This window comes from Hippopotamus amphibius, chromosome 3 (assembly GCF_030028045.1).
Source record: "Hippopotamus amphibius kiboko isolate mHipAmp2 chromosome 3, mHipAmp2.hap2, whole genome shotgun sequence".
Classification (NCBI taxonomy): Eukaryota; Metazoa; Chordata; class Mammalia; order Artiodactyla; family Hippopotamidae; genus Hippopotamus; species Hippopotamus amphibius.
In genome coordinates, this window is record NC_080188.1 from 55024494 (window position 1) to 55052369 (window position 27876).

Sequence of the window (27876 nt, forward strand, 5' to 3'; positions counted from 1 at the left end):
CGTTTAATAAACATTAATAAACATTAATCATAAGTAGGTAAACTAGTATTTTAGAAGGTAGTTGATTATTATTTTTTAATGCTAAAGGGTTCTAAAAAGTGCCTAAATAAAATTAGAAGAACCTATAATGGAAAACAATCTGAAAAAACTGAATGACTGAATCACTTTGCTGTATACCTGAAACACTGTATATCAACTAACAATACTTCAATAAAAAAAATTAAAAGAGTCAATAAAGGTAAGTTTAGTTTCTGGCCTAAACACGATCAGAGATGTCAGCATATTATGATGGGAAATTTCTACCCTAGACAAAACAGACATAACTTAGTTTTCTGCCAGTACCTGACAAGCTACCTAAAAAAACGCCTTCTAAGCATGGCCGTCAGTTGGCATGCAAAACCTATAGCTGTGTATAAGCATGCATTTGTAACATACATAAAAATAATGATATAGAAGAAATTTGGGGAAAGATGGAAGAGTGCTGAACCGCTAAATAACGGCTTACTTTTGAAACTTGGGTACAAAGTCCCATGACAAGAAGAGTTACTTACCGTTTGGATCTTCCCAGTCTTTATATCGCTTCTTATACTGAGCTAATCGTTCATCTGTCTGTGCTCCCATTGGCTTAGCCAGGTTTCTAAATGTCTTCGGATTAGTAAGATCTACCTCCTAAAATACAAAATGAAACCCAATTCCAAATTACTACATGCTTTATTCTCACCGATGTAGACACAGTGGCTATAGCAATGATGATCTGTAAATGTGCTAGTAACTATGGGGTCACCCGGGCAGAGCCGGACTCCAAGACCATGCCACGCACCTACTGGTTATCCTTATTTCACAGACAGGCACATGGCAGTTTGTTAACTGGTTCATTTTGAAGACAACTGTTTTGGAAATTAAGTGTGCAACAGAGGAAGGCGCTCAGGATCCATGTTTGGAGATGAGGATAAGAGGGAAAACCCTTCCCAGTCTTGGCAAGGGCACAGCAGGAGCCTGTGGGCGCAAAAGCTCCAATTCATCTTTATCCAACATCACCCACAATACTGGAGAATCAAATCTCCTTTCTGTTCTCTTCCCCTCCTCCCCTGCTTTATTCCAACTTCACTTTTGAACATTTTCTTCTCTGAGGTGAAAGGGAAGTGAAATAAACTAGAGCACTCAGTAATTTGTTCACCTCCAAAAGACAACATCATACCAGATCAAGTGACTTCCAAATGAGATGGATTCTTTCAGTCTACCAGAGATGAATTTAAAAGCTCATCTCGAGCTGACCCAATTCATACATTTAAAAGGAAACCAAACTTTATCTCCTGAGGGTTTTAAAAGCAGAAATGTGGAGTAGGGACCCAAGGCATACCTAATCTGTGTCCTTTTGATAAGGGCATCACGGCCCACCAATTTTGCCAACTTATATTTTAAATGTCTTGGACAGGAGAAACTGATCCACATTTACCAATACAAGTCAAGTTAATATTTGTCCTCTGAAACTCTACATGCAAAATACCTCATTTATACTTTTTACAATTATTTCAACAAAGATTAAAGTATATACTAAGTACTGGGCATTGCTCTAGAGGTTGGGACTTAACAGCTACGTAAGACAGTCTCTGGGTTAAAGGACCACACAGTTGAGTATGTCCAGACAAAAGTCATGACTACAACGTGCTATAAAAGAAAGCAGCGTGATATAGCCACAAGGCAGTGTGGGAACAGAGGAAGAAGGAAGAGGCGAGAAAGGACAGAAGGCTCCCCTGAGCATACGTGGGTGTGTCCTGCAGGATGAAATGCAGCTAGCCAGAGGAACCTGTCAGCAGGAGAGAAGATGTGCATGGGCAGGGGGAGAAGTCCAGGCAGGGAGAGCAGCACAGGCAGAGCTGCTGAGAGAGAACGGGGTAGCCCAAGACAGCAGTCCTGGGTGCACAGGAGGGATATCTACATAGCAGTTACTTTGTAAAGGGTGTTATACCGAGGTTTTAAAAATTGCTCCAAATTGTGATGATGATTTATGGAATAATTTAAAACAGAGGGATGACTCAATTAGATTTGTTTCTGAAACTGGTTGCAGTGTAGAGGACAGTGACGTCTTCCAGTGGATACATATTTATTAGCCCTTTAGGAAACTGAATAGATATCATGAATCCAAGAAGTCCATTAAGTATTCAAACTTTGTACAAGTCTAAGCTAAAGCTCTTCTCATCTTCTCGGGAGTAGGTGCCTGCTGAGAACTTTAATAAAGCATATAAATCATTTGAGCTACTGCAGTATCTTTTAATTACTTCTGAAAATGTGTTCCAGTTTCACAAAATGATGAAATTTACCTCTGAGTCGTAATCTGCAAGGATCCAGGGGAAGACAGGATACTGCATGAGGTCATTATATGATCTCCCCGCCAAAGTGTTCAAGTGCATCAAATACTGAAAGTTGCTGATTTCACCTCTCTTGGGAAAGATAAATAAAGATTCATTTTAAAGCAATCAATTATTTCCACTATGTTCACTTTTAAAAATGTATATGCAAAATGAGGTAAAGGACAGTTTCTTACAGATTTCAGAACAACAAAACTTTTTTTCCCCTAAAAAGAACAAAAACAAAACATTTTTTTCTATCATATATATTTTATAAATTATTAAAGTGCTTTTAACTGTATGATTTATACCTTCTAGCTACAAATTATGAAGGAAGCTGACATTTTCACTGAACTTACCTCCCATCTCTGAGTCACAGACTTCTCTCCAACCAGAGTGCTAAGTAACCCAGACCTAAAAATGATAAATAATAAGTCGTAGGCAACATAATTTTAAATCTGAGTAATTACAAAGCTGAAAATTTTAAGTCAGTGGGTCTACAAATTTTTAAAACTATGGAGGACAACCTGTTAGTGGGTCATAAGATCAGTTTAGTGGGTCACGATCAGCATTTTGAAATATGAAATAACAGAATCAAATTGAACTAAATAGAGAACATCGGAAGGCACTACATACAGTAAGGAAAAGTATTTTCTGTGAATTTTATTTTACTATTTGTAACTAAGTTTGTATGACTTGGGATGCAAAGTGTATATTCTTTACCGTAGGTCATAGCAAATGAGTTTGAAAACCATTGATCGAGTTCAACTTTCTACCCTTTACAATAATTCCCTATATAAACTGATCTAAAGACATTAAATTGGAATAACTGATATAGTATACAATATTTTGTACATGGTAGGTGCACACTACATTTCCTAAAAGAGATGTTGAAAAAGTGAATGAAAATATGAATATTTTATGATAGGAAAGTCACTGCTGTTTAGAAAATTATGGAATTTTTTCTACAGCAGACTTTTCTAGAATGCTATAAAACCCTTAAGGTTATACTATGGATAATTATTAATCTGAAGATTGTGAATTGGTCACAGAACCGGTAAGAAAGCACTTAACTATATATTTTATTGTCTCAAAGGAAATTAAGAGATTTGTAAACCTTAGTTCATAAGCATATCTAGCTCAATAGTACAGATACCACTTTTCACTTTCAGATAAATTCTTCCCTTCAGGCAAATTGAATGTATAAGATACTCTCTCTGGAAAAAGAGCTATGATCATTCTACAACTTTGTAGGAAAGGGAACAACTGAAAAGAAGATTAAAGTTGGAAATGAATTTCTGCTTCTTGCCTTTGAGTTTTGAACAATTCTTTAAGAACTGCCAACTCAGCACAGACAGTAGTTAGAACAATGAAAGAGCAAGCTGAAGGTTATCTAGGCAGGCAAAAGTACTAACAATTTGCTCACAAGTAGAAAAAAAGGCTCAATATGCTTTACGGGAGCATTTCACTTCCTTTATTTATCTTAACAGCAACAAAAACGATTATGAACAGAACATGTTTGTAGGGTTAACAAAAGAATATATGCAGCATTTGTATTTGCTAAATCTTAGCTAAAGAAAAATAAAAGCAATAATTTAAAGAGAAATATACAATATATTTAGGCACATACAGACTGAAATAAAATTTCATTTACAAATTACAGAATACCCAGTAAAGTTTTAAGTTATTCTGCTGCATGCTGTAATAATTAATGTGCAGCCCCAAAGCACTGCTTCTTTTCTAATGGATTATAAAGGGCTGGGTGTATATTCCTGAGTGACTGTAAATAAAGCTGGGTATATGGATTCTTGAAATGTCTACACCATCCAAAAGGACTTTCTAAGATTAAAAGCAGCTGAAAAAAGCACAAAAGAACCACTGATAGGTTTGAACACACAAAAACAGAAGGTTAAATTTAAATGTAAGAAAAAAAAATTAAGAGAAAAAATTAGCAATTTGCAACAAATATGACAAGCAGAGAAGTAATACGCTATTACAGAAAAATCCCATACACATTGATAATAAGAACTCAGAGGAGATAACTACACCTATCGAGGTGGTCATTTCACAATATATACAAAATTGAATTACTATATTGTACATCTGAAGCTAATATAATGTCAATTATATCTCAACAAATACTACAAAAAGAACCAAAGCACCACCACCACAAATAAAGAACTCAGTGGAAAAAAATGGGCAAAAGTTACAGATAACTCATAAATGATAATTTTAAGTGGCTAACAAATATATATAGAGCTCAAGATTACTAATGTGAAAAGAAATGGACATTTAAAAACAGCATTTTAAAAATTCGGTAAAAATTTAAAAGTAAATATAAAAAGTTGGCATCTATTGAGATAAGCAAACTTATCTACTAATGTGGAATATAGATGTGTAAAATCTTTATAGAATTCTAGTTGGTTTTGTGTATTAAGAGTCTTAAAATTCATACCATTTTACTAAGGGGATTTTATCCCCCAAAATAATGAGGTATCACACTTGCTTTATTATAACAAGGAAACCTGATAAAGATGAAACATCCAAGAACAAGAGAATGCTTTATACATATGATGAATGGCTACTAAATAAAGGCAAAGTTTCTAAAGACTTTTTTAAAACCAGGAGGAAACATTTACATATAACACTAAATAGAAGATGCAGAATAAAAATCTGTATCTATAGTATGCACTCAATTGTGCACACAGGCATACACGCATGCTTCAAAGATTAAAGGGGATTGATCAGAATGTGATCAGTTTGACACTGTTTTTGACATGAGTGATCATGCATCTATTTCCTTTTTTCTTTCTAGTTTTCATTATTTGAAATTTGTTTTGCAAACCACTGGAGGTTGGGGTTGGGGAACACGTCATTAAAGATATTAAATAATGCTGCCCAGATATAAATGATCCAATTGCAGTATTAAATTATAGTGTGCAAAAGCAAACAACCTACCCCTGCTCCACGCTTGTGTTCGGTCGTTGCCCAGACACAGACTCTGAACTGTCAGTTAGAGATGGCACCCCAGCCAAAAACCTGGAAAAGTTAAAAATAGCATAAAATTGGAAATGACGTTTCAGTCAGCATCTAATGGGAGCTTAAGAAAGGATGATGCATTTAGATCTTAATTGCTGCATCTTCCCCTCCACCACTGAGTAAACGGTACGCAAAGGGAACATACAATAATTAGAACACTCTGTAACAAAAAAGGGTAATCTGGTGGCTTCCAAAGCCAAATATAAAGATCCACAGCAAAATCTGTCATTTTGGATTTTTACATATGCTGCCACATTACTTGACGAAAAAGCCTTGACACACTGACTCACAGGAATTGAGTCAACTTAATGATGTCCTGAAGAGTGATTAAAAGCTAAATATTCACGACAGCCAGTAGTGCTAACAGCTAAACAAATGACAGAACAGAGACATCACTAACGAATGAAAATATATACATGATAAGAACCTCTGTGTGACGCTGTCATAATTATTTTCACAGTTGCTCATAATGTTAACATACTTCTTTTAAGGGCAAAAAAGAACTGTGAGAAAATTCTTGGAATGAATGCGGACCTTGAAATTGGCATATACAGAGACATTTCTCAGATAAAGACAAACTCATCTCCTTGTAACAGCTTCTAGTTGGGAAGAGCAGATAATTTACTAACGCTGAAAACAATTATCACCTTTAGAAATTAATGAGAGAGCTAACTAAAATCTCAGTCATTTACTTAGTTCTTCCCAATCAACATCCACAGGCACTTTACTTGAAGGGCCGCTCTCATCTCCCTCGTGCTCACAGGTAGTATTACTGCACCGCAGTGATCAGCAATGTCGCTTGGTATCAGCGATTCCTCACTCGGAATACAACACTTCCCTAATAAAGGGATTGCCAGGATCTATACCAGTCTTCAGAGAATAAGAGGGCTCTCATATATGACGATCAGTTCATAAAAGCCTTATTATTCACACATCCAACAAAAGTATTTTCAAGCACATGGACATATACTATTTTTCTAAGATAAAATTTAAGCACAGTTTACCAAAAATAGCAATACGGTTAGATTACATCAAGTGCTCTACTTGGCTATGCTACTGTTTCAAGGATGAAGGTATCCAACTTCCTTCCAAAGTCAGAATCTAAGTCTCATACAAATATAAATTCTAAGGACACTCAGGCTCCGCATTGAATAGCAAGGTGTCATCACTATCTTCTTTTTTTGGCAAACGTGAAAGAAGCTTATTTTGAATCTAAAGTATTATTTTTTAAGCTACAGTTTCATCATCCTTTTACACTTAGAGACATGGGACTTAGTGATAAAGGTAGCTTTTGATGATATCTACTATAAGTTACCAGAAGGAGAAATGTTATTTTGAAATAGAATAGCATCAGAAGAATCATGTTTCAAGAGGCTGGCAAAAAAGACACAAACATTTTTTTCAAAGAAGGCAATTCATGGATGTAACAGATTTTTAAAAACTAGCTGAAATGGCAATGCTTCACCTCCCATTTCTTCCCACAATAGCATTATGAAGTATTCCTAATAAACAATACCTTTGATAGACTTTGTTTCTGATTCCTTTCTGAAAAGCTAGGAGGTAATTCCGTCCATCTCCAGAGAAAACTTCCACAGCAATCGGCTGAAGCGATCAGAGAGAAAAACATTAAGAAAAAACACAAGTAAGTTTACCTATTAACTTTTCCATTATGAACTTCTATAATGTTGAAGAAATTAACTTGTTGACTGAAGAACATTTTCAGTCATGAATTCCCAGCAGATTAAATTACAAAATAAATGGAGTCAATCTGTTCTGCTCAATTGTTTCTAAAATCTTTAACAGAATAATGGTAAAATATTTATAAAATTATAATTTTGTAAATTGGTAGTGAGAATGCAATTTTTACATAAAAAGAAAATTATAGGGTTTCCCTGGTGGCGCAGTCGTTAAGAATCCACCTGCCAATGCAGGGGACACAGGTCCAAGCCCTGGGCCGGGAAGATTCCACATGCCGTGGAACCACTAAGCCCGTGCGCCACAACTACTGAGCCTGCGCTCTAGAGCCCGTGTGCCACAACTACTGAGCCCGCGTGCCTAGAGTCAGCGCTCTGCAGCAAGAGAAGCCACCGCAATAAGCAGCCAGCGCATTGCGGTGAAGAGCAGCCCCCACTCTCTGCAACTACAGAAAGCCTGCGCGCAGCCACAAACACCCAATGAAGCCAATAAATAAAAAATAAAATAAATTAAAAAAAAGAAAATTATCATATGAATTTAGATAGCTATAGGGGAAGATGAATAACAAAGATATCACTCAAAGTTTTAGGTTGTGTGTTGGTTTTGTATTTTGTTTTTTTTAAAAAAGGGATGTATTATAAAATTATGCACCCATGTGACATGAGCTTGCCTGTCATACAACCAAATCTAATACTCTAAGGAATAATGTGGATTCTATAATGTACATATCCTCTAAATAAAGGAACATGAGGAGACGTTTACTACTACTAAATCAACCCACCTGCAGGAGATACCTCCTTTTATGCACTTCCTTGATATCTTCATATGCAAAAATGCTGCATGTTCTCTTGAGCTGGCTGGGGCCTTGCCTCGCTCCTCTGGGGATAATGGGCTCATGCATACTATAGGCGGCCCACAGAAAGGAGATAACAAAAACACAGCAAGAGATAAATGCACTGTTCAACAAGGGGTGTGTTATTCTCAGCATGTGAAGAGAAGCAGGATCAATACAACTGAACATTTAGTTAAAAAAAAAAAAAAAACCTTTAGGAGAATAATTTGTCAGCTACTCAGTACACCAGAAACTCCCCTGATGAATATAACTTAAAAAAAAGCCCTATTCTTGCTGTCAGGGCTTATCTATTAGGCACAGCTGGCACAGTGCCAAGTCCTATATACTTTTTAGGAGGTCCAAGAAAACATTTTAATTTCTCTTAAAATAAAGAATTAAAAAAAATTGAACGTTTAGGTAGAAGAAAATGTTTTAATATATAATGTGAATATATTCATCTCTAAACCAATACAGTCAGAAAACAGCATTTTAAGTATTTTTATATGGAGGAAGAGGGCCATAAAATTCGTAATGTGGCCCCGATTGCTACTGAAAATAATTATTTGAAATATTTCCCAGGAATGACGATGCCCATGTCTGCATTCAAAGTGTATGTTAGGTACTCAAAATGTTAAAGGAAGAGAAGAGCATGTTGATTTTCTAAGCTGCAAGCTTTTCATCTTCCTTCTAGCTTTGTCTGTCTCTGGGTTTTCCATTACCCACCATCACGTCCATCATAGGACTGGCAGAAGAAAAGGAAGATGGATAAACTCAGTCAGTTAATTCCTGCCTGTGCTGCAGTCACACTGCTTCCAGAGTATTCAGAGGACGGGATGCTCTTACATTTGTTAGGGTATTGTACAGCTGCTTGCATTTTCTCTACAACTGTGTTTATACTGAAATTTGCAAAAAAGAAAAATTTACAAATTCAGAATAACTTTATAAATATACAGATTATAATACAAGGAACTTGTATTACATCTAGTGCTATTAATGCACTTGAAATAACTATTACTCTTGTGAATATTTAATGATGAATGCACATAAACTGAGAGATAATATTACTTAAAACAATTTCTGCATTTAAAAAAACTATGTAGATATACTGCTTTCTAAAGATAGTTATACTTTGTGTCTCTTCATTTATTTACTTACTTTGGAGGTAAAGTTTCAATATCTCTGATTTCCCTGGTTGCTGTCATAGTAAATCCATCGATCACATAAAAATGCTCTTTACCAAAAAGAAGTAGCCCTTCACTGGTATCTAGGCCCTGGACTCGAGCACAGCGGTACATGTGTTGGATCTATAAAGAAAACCATAAACATTCATTGATATAGTTTAAAAAAATCAGGTAATATCTTTTCTTTGATATAAATGAAGCAAAATATTTTAAAACATGGATTTAATGGGCAAACAAGATTTTACCAAGATGTCACTCTGTGATGGCATCCCCTGAGCTAAGCATATTAACCAGAGTTTAAGCATATTAAGAAGAATAGCTAAGACTGCAATCTGAATTGCAGTTGACTTCAGTAAAAGGAAATAACCATTTACTCATATCCATCCACCCAATCCACTTATCCTAGTATTCACTGAGTCCTAACTCTGTGCCAGGCACATGTGTACTAGGCTCTACAGTCAATGAACAAGTTAGGAAGGAGACAGACACAAGCTTTGTAGGAAAGGGAACTGCCTTTCCTGGCATACATGCGAGGAGATTAGGACCGTACCCTTGGCCAAGCGGGATGATACAGAGTGAAAACGGTATGCAGAGCCTGACAATCCTGACCGAATTCCCAGTTCTGTTGTTTACCTATAGATTTGGTTAAATTTCCTAATGTCTCTGGGCTTCTGTGTCTTCACAGAAGTTTCAAAGATACGTCACTGGCTTGTCACGTGAGTTAGTGAGATAATGTACATAATCATGGTAGGAACTGTTGGCTGTCTTCTCTTCCTAGAGCTTACTTTCCTCTTTTTTCCATAACAACCCTGGAACTGGAGTTGTGGAATTCATCTCTGTTTGCTCCCCACTGGATCCTGCCTGCCTGGCAGACTGCTGTGCCACTGTGAAAAGCCAAACTTGGCAGCTGTATTTTCCTCACAGAAGGAAGGACTTGCTAAATCTCTCAATGTTAGCATTGTTTTCTTCACAACAGGCAGGATCTAGTTCTTAGTAAAAATTCTTTCTTGCTTACACTCAGTTCAAACATGAGTCAAGGAAAAAGAATCAGCAACTAAATCAGAGTCAAGCGGATGTCAAATAAATGTCAATCTAAATACACTTCCTGCACTATACAAACTTAAAGCAATTAGAGCAAACACTGTGCTCATGAGTTTAAAAGTTGAAAAAATGACAGCATTAGAAAATAGATTTTCTAGAATATTCAAATATAAGTTAATTTTCATCACCACATCTGAACTACTTCAATAAGAAAGATGTAGAATGTTACAAGAAAAAAACTGACATACTTGTAAAATAACTCTATTGTAAGCAAAATACACACACAGAAAAATGTTTACTTCATAAGTGCATAGCGTGACGAATTTTCATGTTTAAAATATGATGCAACCAGCATCCAGATCAAAAAATAGAACATTCTCAAGAACCTAGAAGCCTCTCTTGTGCTTCCTTCAGATCTAATGTACTTTTATAGTTACATATTGTTTTTGCATGTTTCATTCAAGATTAATCAGGCCATAATTTGAACAGAATTAAAAAAATTAAACCCTAATTTCTAGTCACTATTTCTTAGTGGGTAAGATTTCAAGTGTTGTACCAAGATCTAATATAATCGGCAAAAACAACCTTTAAAAAGGTGATATTCACTATACATTCAATTCATTCATTCCTTCTCACTTAGCCCTTTATTTATCCAACCCATCTCTCCTTCATTCAAGGTTTACTGAGTATCTATCAAGTGACTAGAACTGTGTAAGGCATTGGGATAGTGTCTGCCTATAAAGAGCTCACTATCTAGGTGAAGAGACAGACACAGGAACAAATAATCACATGATAAAATGAGTGATCTATATATAAGGCTTTATAAAAGCACAGAGAAGGGTGTCTAACTAAGCCTGAGCTGGCAAGACAGTGAAGGAAAGCTTTCTCTGAGTGAGTATTAAAGACATCTAGATAAATGAGGTTGTATCAAATGGGAGTTACTAGGATGGAGGTCATGCAGGTGATGGAGAGAGGGGCATTTAGGCAGAGAACACAGTGAGTAAAGTGCAGAGTAAAGAAATAACATCATGGATGTAGTGAACTGCAAAGCACAAAATGCTGCAGTGGGCTCAGGCTACATGGAAGAGTCAGTAAAGTAAGCCTGGAGGGGTCGCAGGGTGTAAGAGGCTGAGAGGGAAACAGGAAGGCAAAGTAGCCTTTTGTGAGTGAAGCAGAGCAAGGGTTAAACACAAGACTGGGGATGGTGGGCTAGTTGAAGCTGCTTGTGTGGTTACTGGAATTACAGACGTGTAGGAGAAAATACAGGGCCAAATTACTGAATGGGTTGTGTACATGGGTTTGAAATAAGAGAATTATGGCAAAAGCTGCAGCCTAATAAAGGGTACAGAGGAAGACAGTGAACGAGGTGTCAACTGTTAATACTGTATCTGATGCAATTTCGTGCTGTTCAGTGTGTTCAGAGGTCAGAAAATCCGACAGATGAAAGAAGCAGAGTGCTGGGTGCTTAATACTGATTTCACGGCAGAGGCTAAAATATTTATCTTTGGCTGCCAGATAGATACCCTTCAACTAGTCTTGTAAAATGGAAACAAACCACTTAATACATTCCCTCCTTTTCAGAAGCACGGCACCTTTTCTCCCTCCTCTAACAGGCGCAGCAGGGTGGCGTTGTCTGTCTTCTCCTCCTCTTCTATGGAGCTGCCCTCAGCAATCTGGTCTTGTAGCTGCTCCTGGGTCTCCTCATCTCCTCCGTCAGGTGCAGATCGAGACCGTTTTAGAGGTGGCTTGACCAGTCCTGCAGGATAAGAGCCAAGAGGTCATGTGATCTTGCAGGGGCCATCTGGGAGCAGTTTAGTCTCATGTAGTCCCTCTTCTACATTTCCAGTTTGAGATAGTTCTGGAAGGTATGGGGTGGCAGCACAGTCCACAGCACAGGCTCTGGATTTAAACAGCTGTGTGACCTTGGAGTAGTATTTGTCCCTTCAGAACCTCAGTTTCTCGTTGATAAAACCGGGACAAGAATACTATCTATCGTGGATACCTGGAGGACTGCTGGAGGACTAAATGAGGTAATTCATGTAAAGTGCTTAGTACCACGCGCGATACATGGTGACTTCTCAGGGAGTGTCAGATGATGGTGATGGACAGAGCTTAGCATAATTCATGGTGAGAGTGGTGGTGCTAATGGGCAGGTGTCATTGAGGAGATACCATCAATACGTGATCAGTCATTATCAGAAACAAAAATTAGGACAGCAAGCTATAAAGGTGATTATAAGAGATTCCACTTACTTGGAGGGCCCATGAGGACTACTTCAAGACTCATGTTACAAGTGGCAGTATGGTCATTCACACGTGAATGAATCTGATTCAATCATCAGGTCATAAAGAATAAGACACAATTCTTTTTTTTTTTTTTAAAGAACACAATTCTTTTAAATATAGAGCCAATTTAATTTGCCAAATAAGTTAACATTTTACTGCCTACATTTTGATAATTTTATTAATAATCACAGGAGGTGAAATTAAAATCAGCTGATGAAAGTAACCCCCTGATAACCCAGAGTATGGGAAGCACTCAAAATAAACTCTAAATCTCAGACTTAATTTAATGTTCTTCAGTTTTGTACCAAAAAAAGTAATGTTACATCTACCAATGATAGTTGCACTAAGAATTTTGGAAAAATGTAAGTCAGCCTGTTAGAATCCTATCCTTTGAACACAAGTTATCATAGGTTCTGCTGTGCCTTGGGAAGAACCTCATTTTCACATATGAAACAGTATATAATAAACAAGAAAGATCAAGTCTTGCTGAGAATATCCACAGGGGAAAAGCTTCCATCTGCTTTATTTTTAGTTTGATGAATTAAAACCTCCAACTCTACATCTAGTATAATATCTTGCATATCATAGTAATGGCACCGATATTTGTGGTTTTAGCTCAGTGAGAGATTAGGAAAATGAGGCCAAGAGAAGTTAAATGCCAATGACACAAACACAAGTCATTACAAACTCTGTGAGTTACACATCTTGGTTATAACCAGTAAATGCAACTTTGAACCCATCTCAGTAACTTTGCCAATACAGTGTCAAGAAATGACAAGGCTGAAAACTTTGTTCAACTACTAAAAGTTTCAGGGATTCTATGAAAATGTTAGCTCGATTATGAAATGTTTAGTAATTCACAGTCATCACAAGAGAGAAAGGTATAATATAACAGGAGAAACTGATCACAGTTGTGGATAAATGTTTTTTGTTGACATGGTCATATACTATTAGCTTTTTATCAATGAGGTCTGAAAATAATTTTTAATTTACAGTTCTTTTAATTTACAATTCTAGGCTTTATCTATAGACCTCACCAAGACATCTGAATTTATGATAAATCAGAGGCTTAAAAAATTACAACAATGGATTGATTTACTTATTCGATATTGACTGATTCCCCATTTTTGTGCTAGGCATGTGCCAATATCTATAAAGTGAGAAGAGAAATAATCTCTGTCTCTGAGAAACTTATAAATTAGGAAAACATAAAGCAGTGAAAGAAATCACTGAAATTGCTACAAAAGATATGAGCAAAATGCTATTGGAGGACAGGGGAGTTAGAAAAGGCTTCAGAGAAGGACAGTTTGACCAGTATCTTCAAGACTGGGTAGGTCAGGATCACAGAGACGCTGTAGGAAGAGGGCACACATATGCAGAAGTACAGAATCAAAAAGTCCACGGCGATTTAGTCCAATTCATCACCGTATTCGTGTCTTCTAAGTTCGTAAAGTATAGATTTGGAATAATCTGTCTTAGCTTGTTGGAAGAAAGACCATTACTTCTTACTATTGGCTAATATGCACTAATGACATATTTACTGGTTGTTTTAGTTTCATAAATCTTTATTTCATTATCAGGGTCTTAACTTAAAACATCAGGTACCACTGAGAATTCTGCCAGATACAGTGAAAAAAAATTATCAAGTCAACAAGGCACATTACATTCATCTGTAGGCAATAAAGAAGAGCCGGTCTCTTTAGTTCTGATACAGAAATCAATCTTTAAGAAGGGTATGACAGTAAAATGTACACGGATACTTCTAGGTAGGCCCTACTATTCACAGCTGCTAATATTTTCATATAAATTCAAGTAAAAAGAATGCTCCCAAATGGTTTTTAATTAAAATCAGAGAGGAAGGCTGACCTTTCACTTTAGCAATAGTGTCTTCACCATGCTCCGGTTCTTGCTGAGCAGCTTCACCTTCTGAACTCTCTACGATGGCATCTTGGACAATGGCTGGGTTGCCAGAGGCTAGTCGCATGTAGTATTCTTTACTGTCATAACTTATGGCTCTTCTGTATCGAGCAGGTTTCTAAGAGACAACAAAAGGAAAGGACTGAGATAACGTATCTTCAGGAATTAATAGACTATTATACACAGTAAATCCACAGTCTTTTGGGTTAAGTTTCTCTATTTTTATATTGCACTGATTTTTAAAAGACATATATAAAACAACAATATTAGCAGCTTTGTTCCTCCTGAAAACAGGAATGCATCATCTTTAGTCAAATGTTTCCATGTTAGTATAGTACAGCCTCACTGATGCATCAGTGCAGTACAGAGAACGCCCAGTGTCAGAAAGCATCAAGTTGCAAGGGGATGTCTAGTTTGTGAGGAGCCTGGAACTTTGCTTCCGCTCCAAGTAACTAAGTAAGGCCTGAAGGGCCATCCATTCAGTTGGAATTACCTGTGTGAGTGTTTACTTCAGATATTTGGAGGCAAAGACCCAGAGCTGCCCTGTTCCTTCCCATATTTCCATGTCTCACTGGAACTCTGGAAATGGCCCAAACCTTCAGAGTCCTGACCCAACATAGAATCAACCAGCTTCAGGCCAGATGACACTGTTTGGCTGGCCTGCCACTCCAAGCTGGTATCTCCAATTGCTAAAACATCCTTGTTGTTTGTTGTGTGAAAGAACGTGATCCATAAATGTACTAACTAAATGAGTATATCAAGAACATATATAAGTCCATGTGGAAGAAGAAATTAACTACCTAGAAACATTAGAAGAGATTTAACTTTTTGGCATATGATACAAGAGCATTTCCTTTCCAGAATAATTAATATTTATCCCAAAAACAAGTTCTCCAATTGACCCAAACTTTTTTTTCTTAAAATAACAGACAGTGAAAAATTAAGGTCTAAAATTCCTACAAAAATGTAAAACCATAGGGAAAAGTTTATACGTATACAGGTTCCTTGATCAGAATGAGACCGAGACTTTGAATTAACAATTAAGAAAAAGATAGAGTTTGAAACATGCTTAAAGACCTTCGCTTTCTAAACATTATCTTACCTTTCCTCTGAATAAGAATATCTAATTGAAAATATTCTATCAGCCTAACTCTTCAATTCAGGTAGTTAATATGTATTGTTTACAAGAATGCTTATTTTAAGCAAGACCCTTTTTAAAAAATGATTTCCAACTAATGTGGAAAATAACTGTTCAACTGGCTGGAAGATTTAGACTACAATACTGAACCAATTTTGAGATGAAAAGATGCCTAACTCAAGCCACCCTTCTTTTAACTTCAGGTATAGAGTCAGAGAACAAAGAGAGCTGTGAGCTAACTAATGAATGATATGCAGCAAATGAAAACTGAAATATATTACATAACATAGGAAAGAACTGAAGTGATGTAAAGTAATATTACAATTATGGAAGGATCGATCTGATGAACCAACTAATAAGAACACTGCAATATTTTTGAAATGAAAACAGGGTAGTAAATTTTGTACTATAACAATTCTCTACATGAAATTTAACAATATATTCAACTCAAAACTGTTCAGTTTTTAAAAGATGAAAGCATAGTTAGTGATGGGCAAGACAATGAACTAACAGATGTGGGATGACATCTCCTTGGTTACTCACTTCATATCCGACTTAAATTTGGAACTATAAGCATTTTCCCCTAAATATTTTGAGGTATATTTCTGTGTTCGAAAGAACTACATTTATTTTTAATTGAATTGTGCACTGAATCTTTCTGGAAAAAGAAAACAATTATATAAATTTAAATTAATTAAAATAAATTAAAATTGTATTTTAAAAAGTGATCATAAAACTCAGTTCCCATTTAGTTCCTTCTGACTGAAAAATTTTAAAAGAGAATACACTTGCATTCTCAAAATATATACTGTTCAATATCTAGAAGAATTAAATGAGTCACTGAAAAAAAATCTGGTGGTGTCAGGCTGCCCATTACTAACATGCCTTGGGACTTGTTAGTTTGTGTGTGAAGCGGTACACATCTCACGCTGAGAGCAGTGAATACTCAGCCTGTTAGTGAGCAGCACACAGACCCTAGAAAGCTAATCAGAACAAAGCGAGAGAGATGAGGACATCTCTCAGCATGAATGAAGTTCACTTTTCAACTCTATGGAACTTACAGAAACAACAAATTCAAAGTCAACCCTTTAGGTTAGTCTACTACCATGCACTAAAATAAAACAAAACAAAACAAACGAAGAAAAAAAAAAACACCCAAAAAACTGCAAGTATTTTGCATTCTTTTACGGCATTTTGTGTTTTACCTTTTGAGGAATGGTATCATCAGGTGTCTCAGGCTGTTTACTTGGGATCTCAGACTGAAAACAGGGTATTAAGTATAGACACATCAGAAAAAAATAACAAAGAACAACACAAAAATAAAATATTCTCGAGGATTGTATGGAATATGGAAAATGCACTCACACAAAATTAATATGATATCCTAAGCTGCTTGAAATAATCACTTGGCATCTTGTGATTATCTTCTCAATTATCAAAAGTAGTTTTAAAGTACAGCTTAAACTACACTAAAATTCTTAAGGCTACTGAACAAACTTAAAAATCACACAGACAAAACGTCAGCACAGGCTGCCAGTATCGTGATTTACAGGGACGTCTTTATATGGCTTCAAAGGAAAAAACAGAAAACCAGGTAACAGAACCTGGTGCTAGCTATTACCTCACACCTACCTTTCACTGTGTTTATCCCAAGATCTGTTTCATAACAGAAGCAACTGATTTAAACTATTATCTATAATATCGCATACCACAGAGATCACTAAGTGCTTGTTAGTGAAAAATCCTCTTCCCCTAAAAGTCCAAGGACCTACTTCCTTTGCTACTCTCACAGCTATGACCTCAGGAAGGCTGAAAGCAGAAGGGAGCCTGCTTTCCATCATCAGCCTCCAGACCAAAAGTTTTTGTAAAAGTTACTTTTTAAAGGATTAGGTAGTTACTTTATATTTTATTCTCAGAATAAAATCTCGAGTAAAAAGAAGGCAATATCTGTTGAGCTGGAGTGTATGGCTTGTGCATGTAAATACACAGACAGCTATAGACAGACAATAACACGTCCAAGAACCGTTCCAACTTCCCTTCATTTTCACAGTTTGTATCTGGAGATGACTTCTAGTACCTTTCCCTACTGCAAATATGAACAGGCGAAATGCTTTTACAAATGTTTGCTTCCCTTGGCAAAACAAACATTGAACTACCATACTTAATATGGTTTTAATAAACCTCTCTCCTTAAAAGCAAACTTTTAAAAGCATACCTTATGTTGAAGGATAATCTTTAAAATATACATCCATGTTCACAATCTTGGTAAAGGTTTGGGTTACACGAGTATTACTACACACACACAACTGTTAAAACTCACTGAATGGTATACTTAAGATTTATACATTTCAGTATATGTAAAATTTATGTCTATGAAAAAGAATTACGAGCAAATACTGAACTCTATTGATATGCATGTGGAAAGAAGTGTTTAGGGGTGAAGGGTACTGATTCTGCAACTCATTTTGAAATAAATAAAAAAATAAGTTAGATCACTGGGTAGATATATGATAAACTAATATGATCAATTACTATTGTCAAACCCAATTCTGATGTCTCCTATATATCCCAACCAGAATGTGGGCGGGGTCTGACATGTACACAATTGTATTCTTCCTGTAATATATGCCACAGTGTTGGTTTAATATATATTTGTATTTTCCCTGCAGCATATGGCATGGTGCTGGTTTAATGCATATTTGCTCATATGAGCTCATATTTGCTCACCGACGGAGGTTCTTATTTTACTAAAAGGTACAGTGTTCAACAGCAAAGATATATGTTACACTAATAATTTTAGTATTATCATCGCTCTCTTTAAAGCTTTTATAACTAAGTCATTATTGTAATTATGCTTATGTAGAAATTTAAATTTTTCAAAGTCAGAATTTCCAGAAAATAATTTTATAGCCCCTTTACTTCCATTTTTTCTATACTGCTGGCAATGGAATTTCCTGAAGGAGCTGCTTAGTCCCTATGAGTCCTGTGACATCTATATATTATATAAAAACACATGTGGAGGCAGCCACATGAGACTCCCTTAATTAGAAAGGAAGTTCAGGTAAGTTGTTTGCTGTTCTGCCCCAAGCAGCCCAACATTAATAGGGAAACAGTGAGGTCTTTACCCCAATAATATTTGCAAAGAATAGCAAATTTGTTTGAGATTATTATTCTGTGAAAATAAGGGCGTTTTGGAATTAAAGCCTGATTTTAGTACTTTAATTTCTTAAATGGCAAAATATGGAATTTTATTCTCCTTCCTTAGGATTCAGAGTAATTAGTCAACTGCTTAAAAACAACCAGATTTTGTATTTTCATCATATCCCAGGTTCACATCTTAATATTTATAACTAATATTACCACTTAAAATACAGAATTACACTGCAATTCAGTACAGCTATTTTAGTTTTGAAAAGGATCCCCTAAGGAAAGTCGCTGTGCAAAGGGGATTAAAAAAAAGGGGGGGGGGATAAATTATTTTTATGTGAAATCAGAGAATTTTCCACACATACATAACTTTTCTCAGGACAAAAATAAATACTGTTGTTTTCATTAAAACAATTTTAGTTGATAAACTTTCAAAGCTTTTATGTCAGTGGCAAATGAAACACTAAAATATGTTCTACATTCTATAAACAAACATCTAATTTAAAAGTAAAAAAATGAAGTTCAAAACTTTTAATAAAAGGTAAGCTACTTTTTAATATAGTATATATATCATTATCCAGGTTTAAGAAACAAAACTTTAATGACCAAAGAAATAATCACTTGATTCACTTCTAACACATCAAAAATTTTAAAACAATAACTTTTAAATCATCACTGTATTTGTTCAGTTCAAGAAACAGCACTATTTAAATGTTACTTAAAACAATAATTGTTCTTAATAAGGCAAAGATCAAATCATTTGTCCTTATTCCAGGCAAAGCCTGTTTTACCTATCAAGAGGCCTCAAAAAAGCAATTTTTAGGTTGCACCTGTTATACCTGAAATACCTGTAATGTTGCAAAACGTACTGCTTATATTTTATAAACATGGGTGTAAGGAAGGCAACACATTTATGGGAGCTGAAAAGGAAGATGTGACTCATCTCTAACTCTGTGAGGCAATATTTAATACAGTTCAGAGCAGAGGAGGATTTACTGTGAACTGAATGAAGCTTATACCTCAACAGCCCTTACTTCCCATGGGCTCCTTTCAAAGTCCTGGAAGTGGGGCCCTAGTAATTTTGTATTTATAATTTTGTACTCTTTTCCTTATAGAGCCTCCCCAAATTATATAAACTCCACACCCCACAAAATTCGACTCTAGCCCTCTTCAGTGGAAAAATAAGTAGGAAAATTCTATAAGAATGCTGAATGGGTAGCAATGGATAAATCTAACTTAGGAAGAAAGAGTGCTGGTAAGTCCATTCACTCCACATTTATTAAGTTCTAGACATTCTTTAGCATTAGAGAGACAAAATCTAGTATATGGTTTCTGGCTGGAAGAAATTAACTCTCTATTAATCATGTCTCAAAACCACCAAAGATCGGAATCTTTTCTCAAGAGTGATTCAACTTCTGAGGAACTGCCAACCTATAGTTATTATATCTTGCTCTAGTACTTAGCTGTGACCTAGAAGGGGTTCCTTAATTCTCTAGGCTTCTATTTTTTATCTGTAAAACTGGGGTAATAATATAATTATACTTCAGAGGGCTGTCATGAGACATACACGAAACTGCAAGTAACCGCTCTGCAGGGCATCAAGCTCATTGGGCTTTGCAAGTATCTGCTTTCCTTTTTTGATTTCACAATAGGAGCTAGTGGGACAGCAGCTGCTTCTACCTTTCAGAATCTTCTTTGCTGTCAAGGTTGCCAGACTGCATAGCCCATAAAAAAAAAGTGAACACTTAAATGGGGTTTCAAATTTATAAAAGATTTTGAACTAGCAACACCAAAATCATCATTTACTCAGAAAACGTCATCACTGCAGATGAACCTTGACTTGTGCACGAACCAAGCAGCACGAATTCCACAATCTGTAATCATTTCCCCTTCCCACCAGCTTTTCCCCTTTTTTGTAAATGTATCTTTAACATTTCTTGTCTGCCTTGTATTTTCCAATATGTAACCCATCTGGTAAAAAAAAAAACAACAAAAAAAAAAAACAGTTCCATATGGTACATACTTATTTCTGAGACTGGATTTCACACGCTGGTGAACTCCTTGGCTTAGGTAAAATGCTAATGATACTAAGGTTGTTAAATGTGAACTCTGAATAGGTTATTTTGTTTTTATCTGATATAGAACTTCAAATATACCTCTGTAAAACAAGTAACACTGTTATAAAAGAAAGAAAGGAGTAGACACCATTAAAAAAACACAAAATACTATGGTTATGTAACTCAAAAAAGTATATGCCTCAGCTACATAGAGATAGTGAATGGTCAAATATTTAGGAGAGAACATTCATCTTCTATTTTTGTGTTCTTGAGTGGATTCAATTTGAGTGAGCATCAACTCAATAAGAAATATTTTATCAAACTGCTATAGGCTTAAATTCTTATTCAATTATTTATTTGGGGAACACAGATGAAGTATTAGAGATTATATTGCTAGTTTGCTCTGACAAAAGTAGGTGCTATTAAAAAGTTGCAAAAATATGGGTGTATTTTTTTTCCCCTACATAGTGCGCTAGTATTAGAAATTATAGTGCTGTAAGTTAAAATTTACCAAGTATGGTATTCTTGACAAAACAGAATAGCTTTGAGAAAAGCAAACTTTAGCGAGCTATCTTAAAAAATCTTTAACTATATATTAGCAGGTCTAAGACCTATATTCTAAGTAGCATCGGGACAAATGTGCAGTCAATTAGCACAAGATAAATGCAGCCAGGGTTTTGGTTGAGAGAAAAAGAGGTACTGGAACAATGCAAGTTGTCTCATGCTATATGACCTGAACTACTTACTAGAAGACATATGTGCCAAGTCTCCTTTATAAATCTTAGTTTCCTCAATTGTTGAGAGACTCATATTAAAGTCAAGAATGTGAAAGTACTAAAAGCACGAAGGGCTTCTCCTCCTAAATGTGCTGTGACTTTATTAGGGAAGACTGTATTTTCCTGAACATAAAAACATGGTTCCTGGATCATGATCGGTTTAGACAGAATTTTTCCGGCCAGTGCAAAGTCTCAATGATGGCAACTTGTCCGAATAAAAGGGAACTCGAGGGCAAATGTTGTTTGTTTTATACCCATGGAACCAGTGATGAAGCTTCTCAACATAAATGGGAAGATCTACACACTCAGGCTATTATTATTCTTTAACTGTGCTCTGTATTTCTTCAAAGAATATTGCTTAGTGGCAATGTTTATTTAATACTCAGAGCTTATTCTGTGCCAGACACTACTGTAAGTACTTCAATAATTTTAATTAACTTAATCCTCCTAATAGCTTCTAATATGGAACTGTTATTTTCTCCAACTTAGGCATAAAGAAAGCAGAACCTGAAGAGGTTAAAGTGGCCGGTACTAGGTCACCAGCTAGTGAAGCTGGTACTAGGTCACCAACTAATGAAGTGGCACAGGCAGGTTTCAAACCCGGGAGCTGGCTCCAGGGTCTACGATCCAAATCACTTCACTGTGAAGTCTCTCTGCTGCACATTTTCATTCCACTGCCACCACCCTGACATTATCAACTTAATACAGTCCATTGATTTTCTAAGTTAGGCATTTTATGTAATTGACCTAATAAGGGAAAAACGCTGGAAAAGAAGGAAAACTTGGAAGCATTGTTACAAATGCTGAATTCTGTGCACTCACCGCCACGTTTGTCTCTTGTTCCGTTTCCGGCATGTAAGGGTAATGGGTATAAAACATGTCATTTCGCACCATTTTTTTCCTCATTCTGCAGGGCCCTTCCGTCATCTCCAACATCCATTTGTCGAGGTGGGAACCGATGGGGGGGCCCCACAGCCCCCGCTCCCGCAGCAGCTCGTACTCAATTTGGCACCACTCCTCTGTCACGTACTTCAGGGCATTTTGCTGACGCTAAGGAGAGGGAGTCCAGGTTGGTTTTCAAGCAAAAACAGGAGCAACCATTAAAACAACAATTCTAAGTCTAAAACCAAGTTAATATCTGGAAACAAAAACCAATCCCACGTCATTTCAGTCAATACTATAAAAGTAAAACGACATTATTTATGGTTAAAGCAAGCTGCGGATTTTGTGAGAAGGTGGGGTTTTAGTGATGGCCCAAGGTGATTATTTCAGCACCAAGTGTACGCATACAGGACATGGACGACTTGTACAGGGCAGCGTGTGCAGCCCACACGACCAGAGGGCTGAAGGAACTCGTAACTCGGGCACAGGGAAGATGGTGATATTACTTATGAGGATACATGGAAATGGCTTGTTCCGTGTGAGTTAATAAAGATAGTAATTTAAGGATGAATCCCCCTCCCCACCTCAAACTGTAAAACAGTTACTAGAATATGAATAAAAGAAAATCTAGAAAGCCAGGTCAAGAAATACTGCCAACACACTAGATTCCTGGTAATCACTGTACCATTTCCAATAATTTTGGGTAAAGAATATACACATGCAGCTCTGAAAGGGAACTTAACATTCATGTAAAAATAAAAGGAAAACCATTTTTACTTGGCCACTGGGATAGATCCAAACCACCTTACTTAAATGGAAATTTATGACTCAGAATAACTTCTTTCTGTTTGTCAAATGCCAAAATGTGTAACATTTCAACAGCAGATGCTTAAAACTAACTTATCTAATGATTCATGGAATATAAATATACAATTTAAGTCTAAGAATAAAGATCTCTCTACACTGTACAACTAACAATAATGATTACTGAAGGAGTAATCTTGATATTATTTGATACCATAGCACTACTTATGTGTTCCTGGCTGGAGAAAATCCCCCATAATAACTAAGTATCTAGCATCATGCCCATAAAATATTAGCAGTTCATCATTCAGAAATCTTTACTAGATACAACTCAGCTGCAATGGAAATAAAATACTTACGATAAGTCATTGAGTAATTATGAATTCATCAACAGGATTTCACTGAAGTTATTTCTTACTGACAAAATCATCAAGCACTTGTAATAAAAAATATCTTTTACATTTTTAGAATTTTAAGAGACTTCTCTGAAACCATGATGCACATTTTCATGGAAAGAGAGGGGTCTTTCCAATATTTTAATTTTTATTAGGAACAAACAGGTGCAATATGTTGGTAGTGAATGTCATTAGGATTCAGCTGTGCTGATCTCCAGTCTGTCACTTTTTAATAAGTCTGCCTATAGGAAGTTCCAGTCTTTCCATCTTAAAACCAATGGCCAAAGCAGCTGCTGGCAGAGATCACCAAAAACATCATGTGATGATGAGTGCACTTCAGCAATATACTCTTAAAAGCAGTAGCAAGATATCAAGGGAAACAGTCTTTTCTCACTCAAGGAATGCAAAACAAACCCTTATTGTGATTACGATTCTTACCTCCTGATATTCCTTATATTGTGTGTCTACTAAGTCACGCACAACAGCGATGTGTGTAAACATCCACTGAGAAATCTCCTAACAATGGGTGGAAAAAGAGTCTTAATATTTCACGGATTTCCTGGAAAAAAATGTTAACTAGACTTGAAATAACGGCCCCAAATTAGTTAAACTTCTATTGAAGGCACCACAACAACAGCCCAAAAACCCCACAAAAAACTCTGAAAGATTAATTACGTGATGAATCTGACGGAGGCTTCTGTGACGGACACCGATCCATACACCCCGCACCCCCCAGCGCCCCTTTCAAGGAAAGGCTCACTGCCACAGCCTCTGGGAGCACTGCCAGTACTGCAGGGACCACCTCAGCTGCAGGGGGCTGCGGGGCACCCCACACTCACTGGCTGATTTGGAGGCGAGTAGGCTCAGCCACTTGAGCTCAGTAAAGGTCAACCCTCACGTCATTTTGGTACCAAAGCCCCACTTGAGTCAGACCCGCCCCGTAGCCTGACATTTCCCTGTGACCAATCCTGCTTCCTTCTCCTCCCATCCACAGATATCAAAGGCACCCCTAATAAGTATCCTGCACACTTAACCCCATATCAGAGTGTGCTTCCTGGGGAACCCAACCTGACACATGGAATGACTCATACACATGGTTTCGCCCAGACTACTCCACAGCTGCCATTATGACTCTGGGATGGCAGAGACAGTTTGATGAGGAAGAAATAAATGCTGGAGGTAGGTGAGTTAAAAAAAAAAAAAATCAATCTCAGGTATGTACAACAAAATTATAAAAAATAAAAAGCCATTTTGTCTGCTATTGCTTAAAAATGTATATAACTTAAAATGACTGAAAGTTTGAAAACACTGGGAAAAAATTATCCATAGTTTGATCATATATCAATATCGGAATCTCATCTTATGTCCAGTTATGAAATGGATGTAAGTACACAACACTCATAATGCAATTCTATGATAATAAAATGGGAGAAGGCCCTACAACCTGAGCTATTTCTCTCTCTCTTCTAAAGCAAAAATGCAGATAACTTCCATTTCAAATCATATGCTTGCATGTGTTAAGTGTATTATGTAAAACACTACAACTAAACCTTGAAATACAAATTTCTACTAATATCAAAAATAAAACTGAACAATATACCTGGGTGGAAAGGCTGTGTTTATGAAGCCCACTTTCCTTGCGATTCCTTCTCGACCCCGTTAGCTTGGAAAGACCAAAGCCACTGCTGACACGGGACAATTTGGATTGCGTGGTGGGCACTAAAGCTTCTCCTCGACTTATGCATTTCTTTTCATGGGCTACAAAATTAAAATTAGAGTATTTTACACTTTCTCCATGTATTTATTAGCCTTCGTTTTAATACTTTTGCATCATGGTTACAAACCACAATTCTGTAGTTATCAAAAGCAGCTTATGTTACAGATGCAAACACTCTCTTAGATGTGACATTTACTTATCCTGTACAAGGATAGCTGCTTGACAATTATACTAGTTGAACTCCCATTTGGCTGAAATCTCATAGCGCTGCAATGATATGCAAATTTATTTTACCTGTAATCAGTTTCTATGTTAATAACAACTCACAGTCTGCTACCTAAAATCTTTAGTGTTGTGTATACTTTGGAATTCAGAATGTTTTGAATTTTAAAAAGGGATGCAGTACATATGCTGTATATTATATAATATCGCCAGAGGGTCTAGGGTAATAAAGCATGATTAATAATATAATAATTAATATTTCTACAGCAAAATGTATGAATATTCATGCCTAGCAGGATACAAAAAGATAGGTTAGGTTTTGCTACCAAGTGAGTTTTGGCATCAAATCAATAATAACACCTTGGATTTTCAGGGCTTTTTGAAATTCAGAATTACAGATAAGTGGACTCATGGCCAAGATGGTGACCATACTAAAGTTGTGAGCAGTGTATTATTTACCAAGCTCACAGATGCCTAATGTATAATACAGCTCAGATTTTTTTAAAAACCCAAGAAGAAAAGCCCAATCTCAGCACAATCATTCTAGAATGGGCCATACTGTACTGATTTTCATTTCTACTGCCATCCTAACATCCTTTGGGAAAAGTTTTAATTTCATATCTAAAGTGCACCCGTATATGACAGTCGTGTGTAACTCTCCTGGTTACATGGTATATGTAAGCTTTCTTACCTAGATGATTCTGCCAGCACTTCAAACTGGCTTCTTCAATGAGCGGCCTTGCTATAGCTATGTCCACATGGCCTCTTTCATTCACAGGTAGAGTGACTTTGAAAAGCTCCTCCAAGGTTTGTTTCTTACTATGAATCAACTCAGTCCAAACTCTGTTGACAGCTTTTATGAGAAGCTGACGCCCTAGGAAATGAAAAACAGAAACCAATCAGAAAGAATATAAAGACAGTATATTTTTCTTATTTTATATCTAAGAATTTCAACTTAGATATATAAAGTACTTAATTGTCCAAAAAATGCTTCACATCATAGCCAATTCAGTAAAAAAGGATTATTCAGGTTACCAAGAATGTGGTTGGCTACTTGGAAAACTTAAAAATCTTTATATTCAAGCAAAAAGACTGCATTTTTATTTATAAAACTGGAAATTACATAAACATTTCATTGTCTAGCTTCTTCTATAAAAGAACTTATTCCCCACTTAAAAGTAAATTTTAGATCTAAATATTTAAGGTATATTCACAAATAAGTTACTTGTCCCTGACTATTTTGCAAAAGGAAAGAAACAGTAAATAAATATTTTTAGAGATTTCACTATTAAATTCCACCTTGCTTTGGACTCCTTGCTAATTTGTCTGACTCCTGCTCTAGACCAGTCAATCTTTAGCAAGCACCAGAATCACCAGGAAAGCTGTTCAAACAGACTGCTGGTTTCCACCCCACAGAACATCTGAGTACTCAGTACTAAGAAGATCTGAGCGGAGCCAGAGAATCTGCTTCCCTAACAAGTTCCCAAATGATGCCGCTGTTACTAGTCTGAGCACCTCATTTTGAGAACCAGTGTTCTAGACTTAGTTCCTTGGCGGGGTGAAAACAATTACTGTGTCCTCAGTGTCCGGGGTTCAAGAAATTTTACTGAAAGAACAGAAAACAAATTAATGCTTAAGTGAATGAAAGAATGAGTGTTGGACCTACAAACAATAAAATCATATGCAAAATTACCATACTATATTGCTGGAGAGACAAACAATTCTGTAATTATCTTTTCAACTGAACAATGTTAGAAATTAGAAATCAATCCACCCAAAGCCTTTAATGCATGATACTTACAAAGTCAGTAGGAAAAACAGATTTTAAAAAAGGAGAAAGAATAAAAACAGTAATACTGATAACCTGTCTCAAGTAATATCTGCTTTTACTGTAACTGGCCAAATATTACCAACAGCCAGCTCTCCTAATGGTAAGCGCCAAGTTAGTGTTATATGTGCACTACTACTTGTGCAAATGTAAGTATTACCAAGTTGCCCGGTGTTACTATGAAATGTGGAGGGCAAGCAATATCGGTGGTTAGTGGTTTACTCATGCTGGCGTAAGGAGAGGTACAGCTAGCATGTTGGTGTATGCTGGTGGGCATATTGGTATACGCTCAGGTGTGCTCTATGGGGAGATCAGTTGTAATGGTGGCAGTTTCTGAAGTCAGTTTATTTGCTTACATCTTAAAAGTCAGAAATGAGTGGAGAGAAAAGGGGGAAAAAATTGCAATAACTACCTTCACTAATATCTTGGCTGTAACCACCATCTGGCTCGATGTCCGAGGGGATCATGATGTGCCATGTAGTCATGCGAGCCTCTGCTTCCAGTCCAAACCCATCCACGTTGCTGAAAAATTCAGGGAGTTTAAACTATGTGAAGGAAATTACTGTAGCTGA

General features: G+C 36.4%; 1 protein-coding gene across 10 annotated transcripts in view; it reads right to left on the bottom strand.

Annotated features, from left to right (window-relative positions):
• The window catches only part of WDFY3 (WD repeat and FYVE domain containing 3), a 250654-nt gene that overhangs the window by 29509 nt on the left and 193269 nt on the right, over nucleotides 1–27876 (bottom strand). For 9 of the 10 annotated variants that reach the window (XM_057728829.1, XM_057728822.1, XM_057728824.1 and 6 more), the window contains 15 exons: nucleotides 27717–27826; nucleotides 26168–26350; nucleotides 25138–25295; nucleotides 23976–24053; nucleotides 22279–22506; nucleotides 16682–16735; nucleotides 14288–14456; nucleotides 11729–11892; nucleotides 9070–9218; nucleotides 7864–7984; nucleotides 6904–6989; nucleotides 5307–5387; nucleotides 2708–2762; nucleotides 2322–2441; nucleotides 552–669 (listed from right to left, as the gene is read on the bottom strand). In XM_057728829.1, the coding sequence (XP_057584812.1) occupies nucleotides 552–669; nucleotides 2322–2441; nucleotides 2708–2762; nucleotides 5307–5387; nucleotides 6904–6989; nucleotides 7864–7984; nucleotides 9070–9218; nucleotides 11729–11892; nucleotides 14288–14456; nucleotides 16682–16735; nucleotides 22279–22506; nucleotides 23976–24053; nucleotides 25138–25295; nucleotides 26168–26350; nucleotides 27717–27826 (1874 nt within the window). The remainder of the gene's footprint in view (nucleotides 1–551; nucleotides 670–2321; nucleotides 2442–2707; nucleotides 2763–5306; nucleotides 5388–6903; nucleotides 6990–7863; nucleotides 7985–9069; nucleotides 9219–11728; nucleotides 11893–14287; nucleotides 14457–16681; nucleotides 16736–22278; nucleotides 22507–23975; nucleotides 24054–25137; nucleotides 25296–26167; nucleotides 26351–27716; nucleotides 27827–27876) is intronic. The other variant, XM_057728825.1, reaches the window with a different exon arrangement.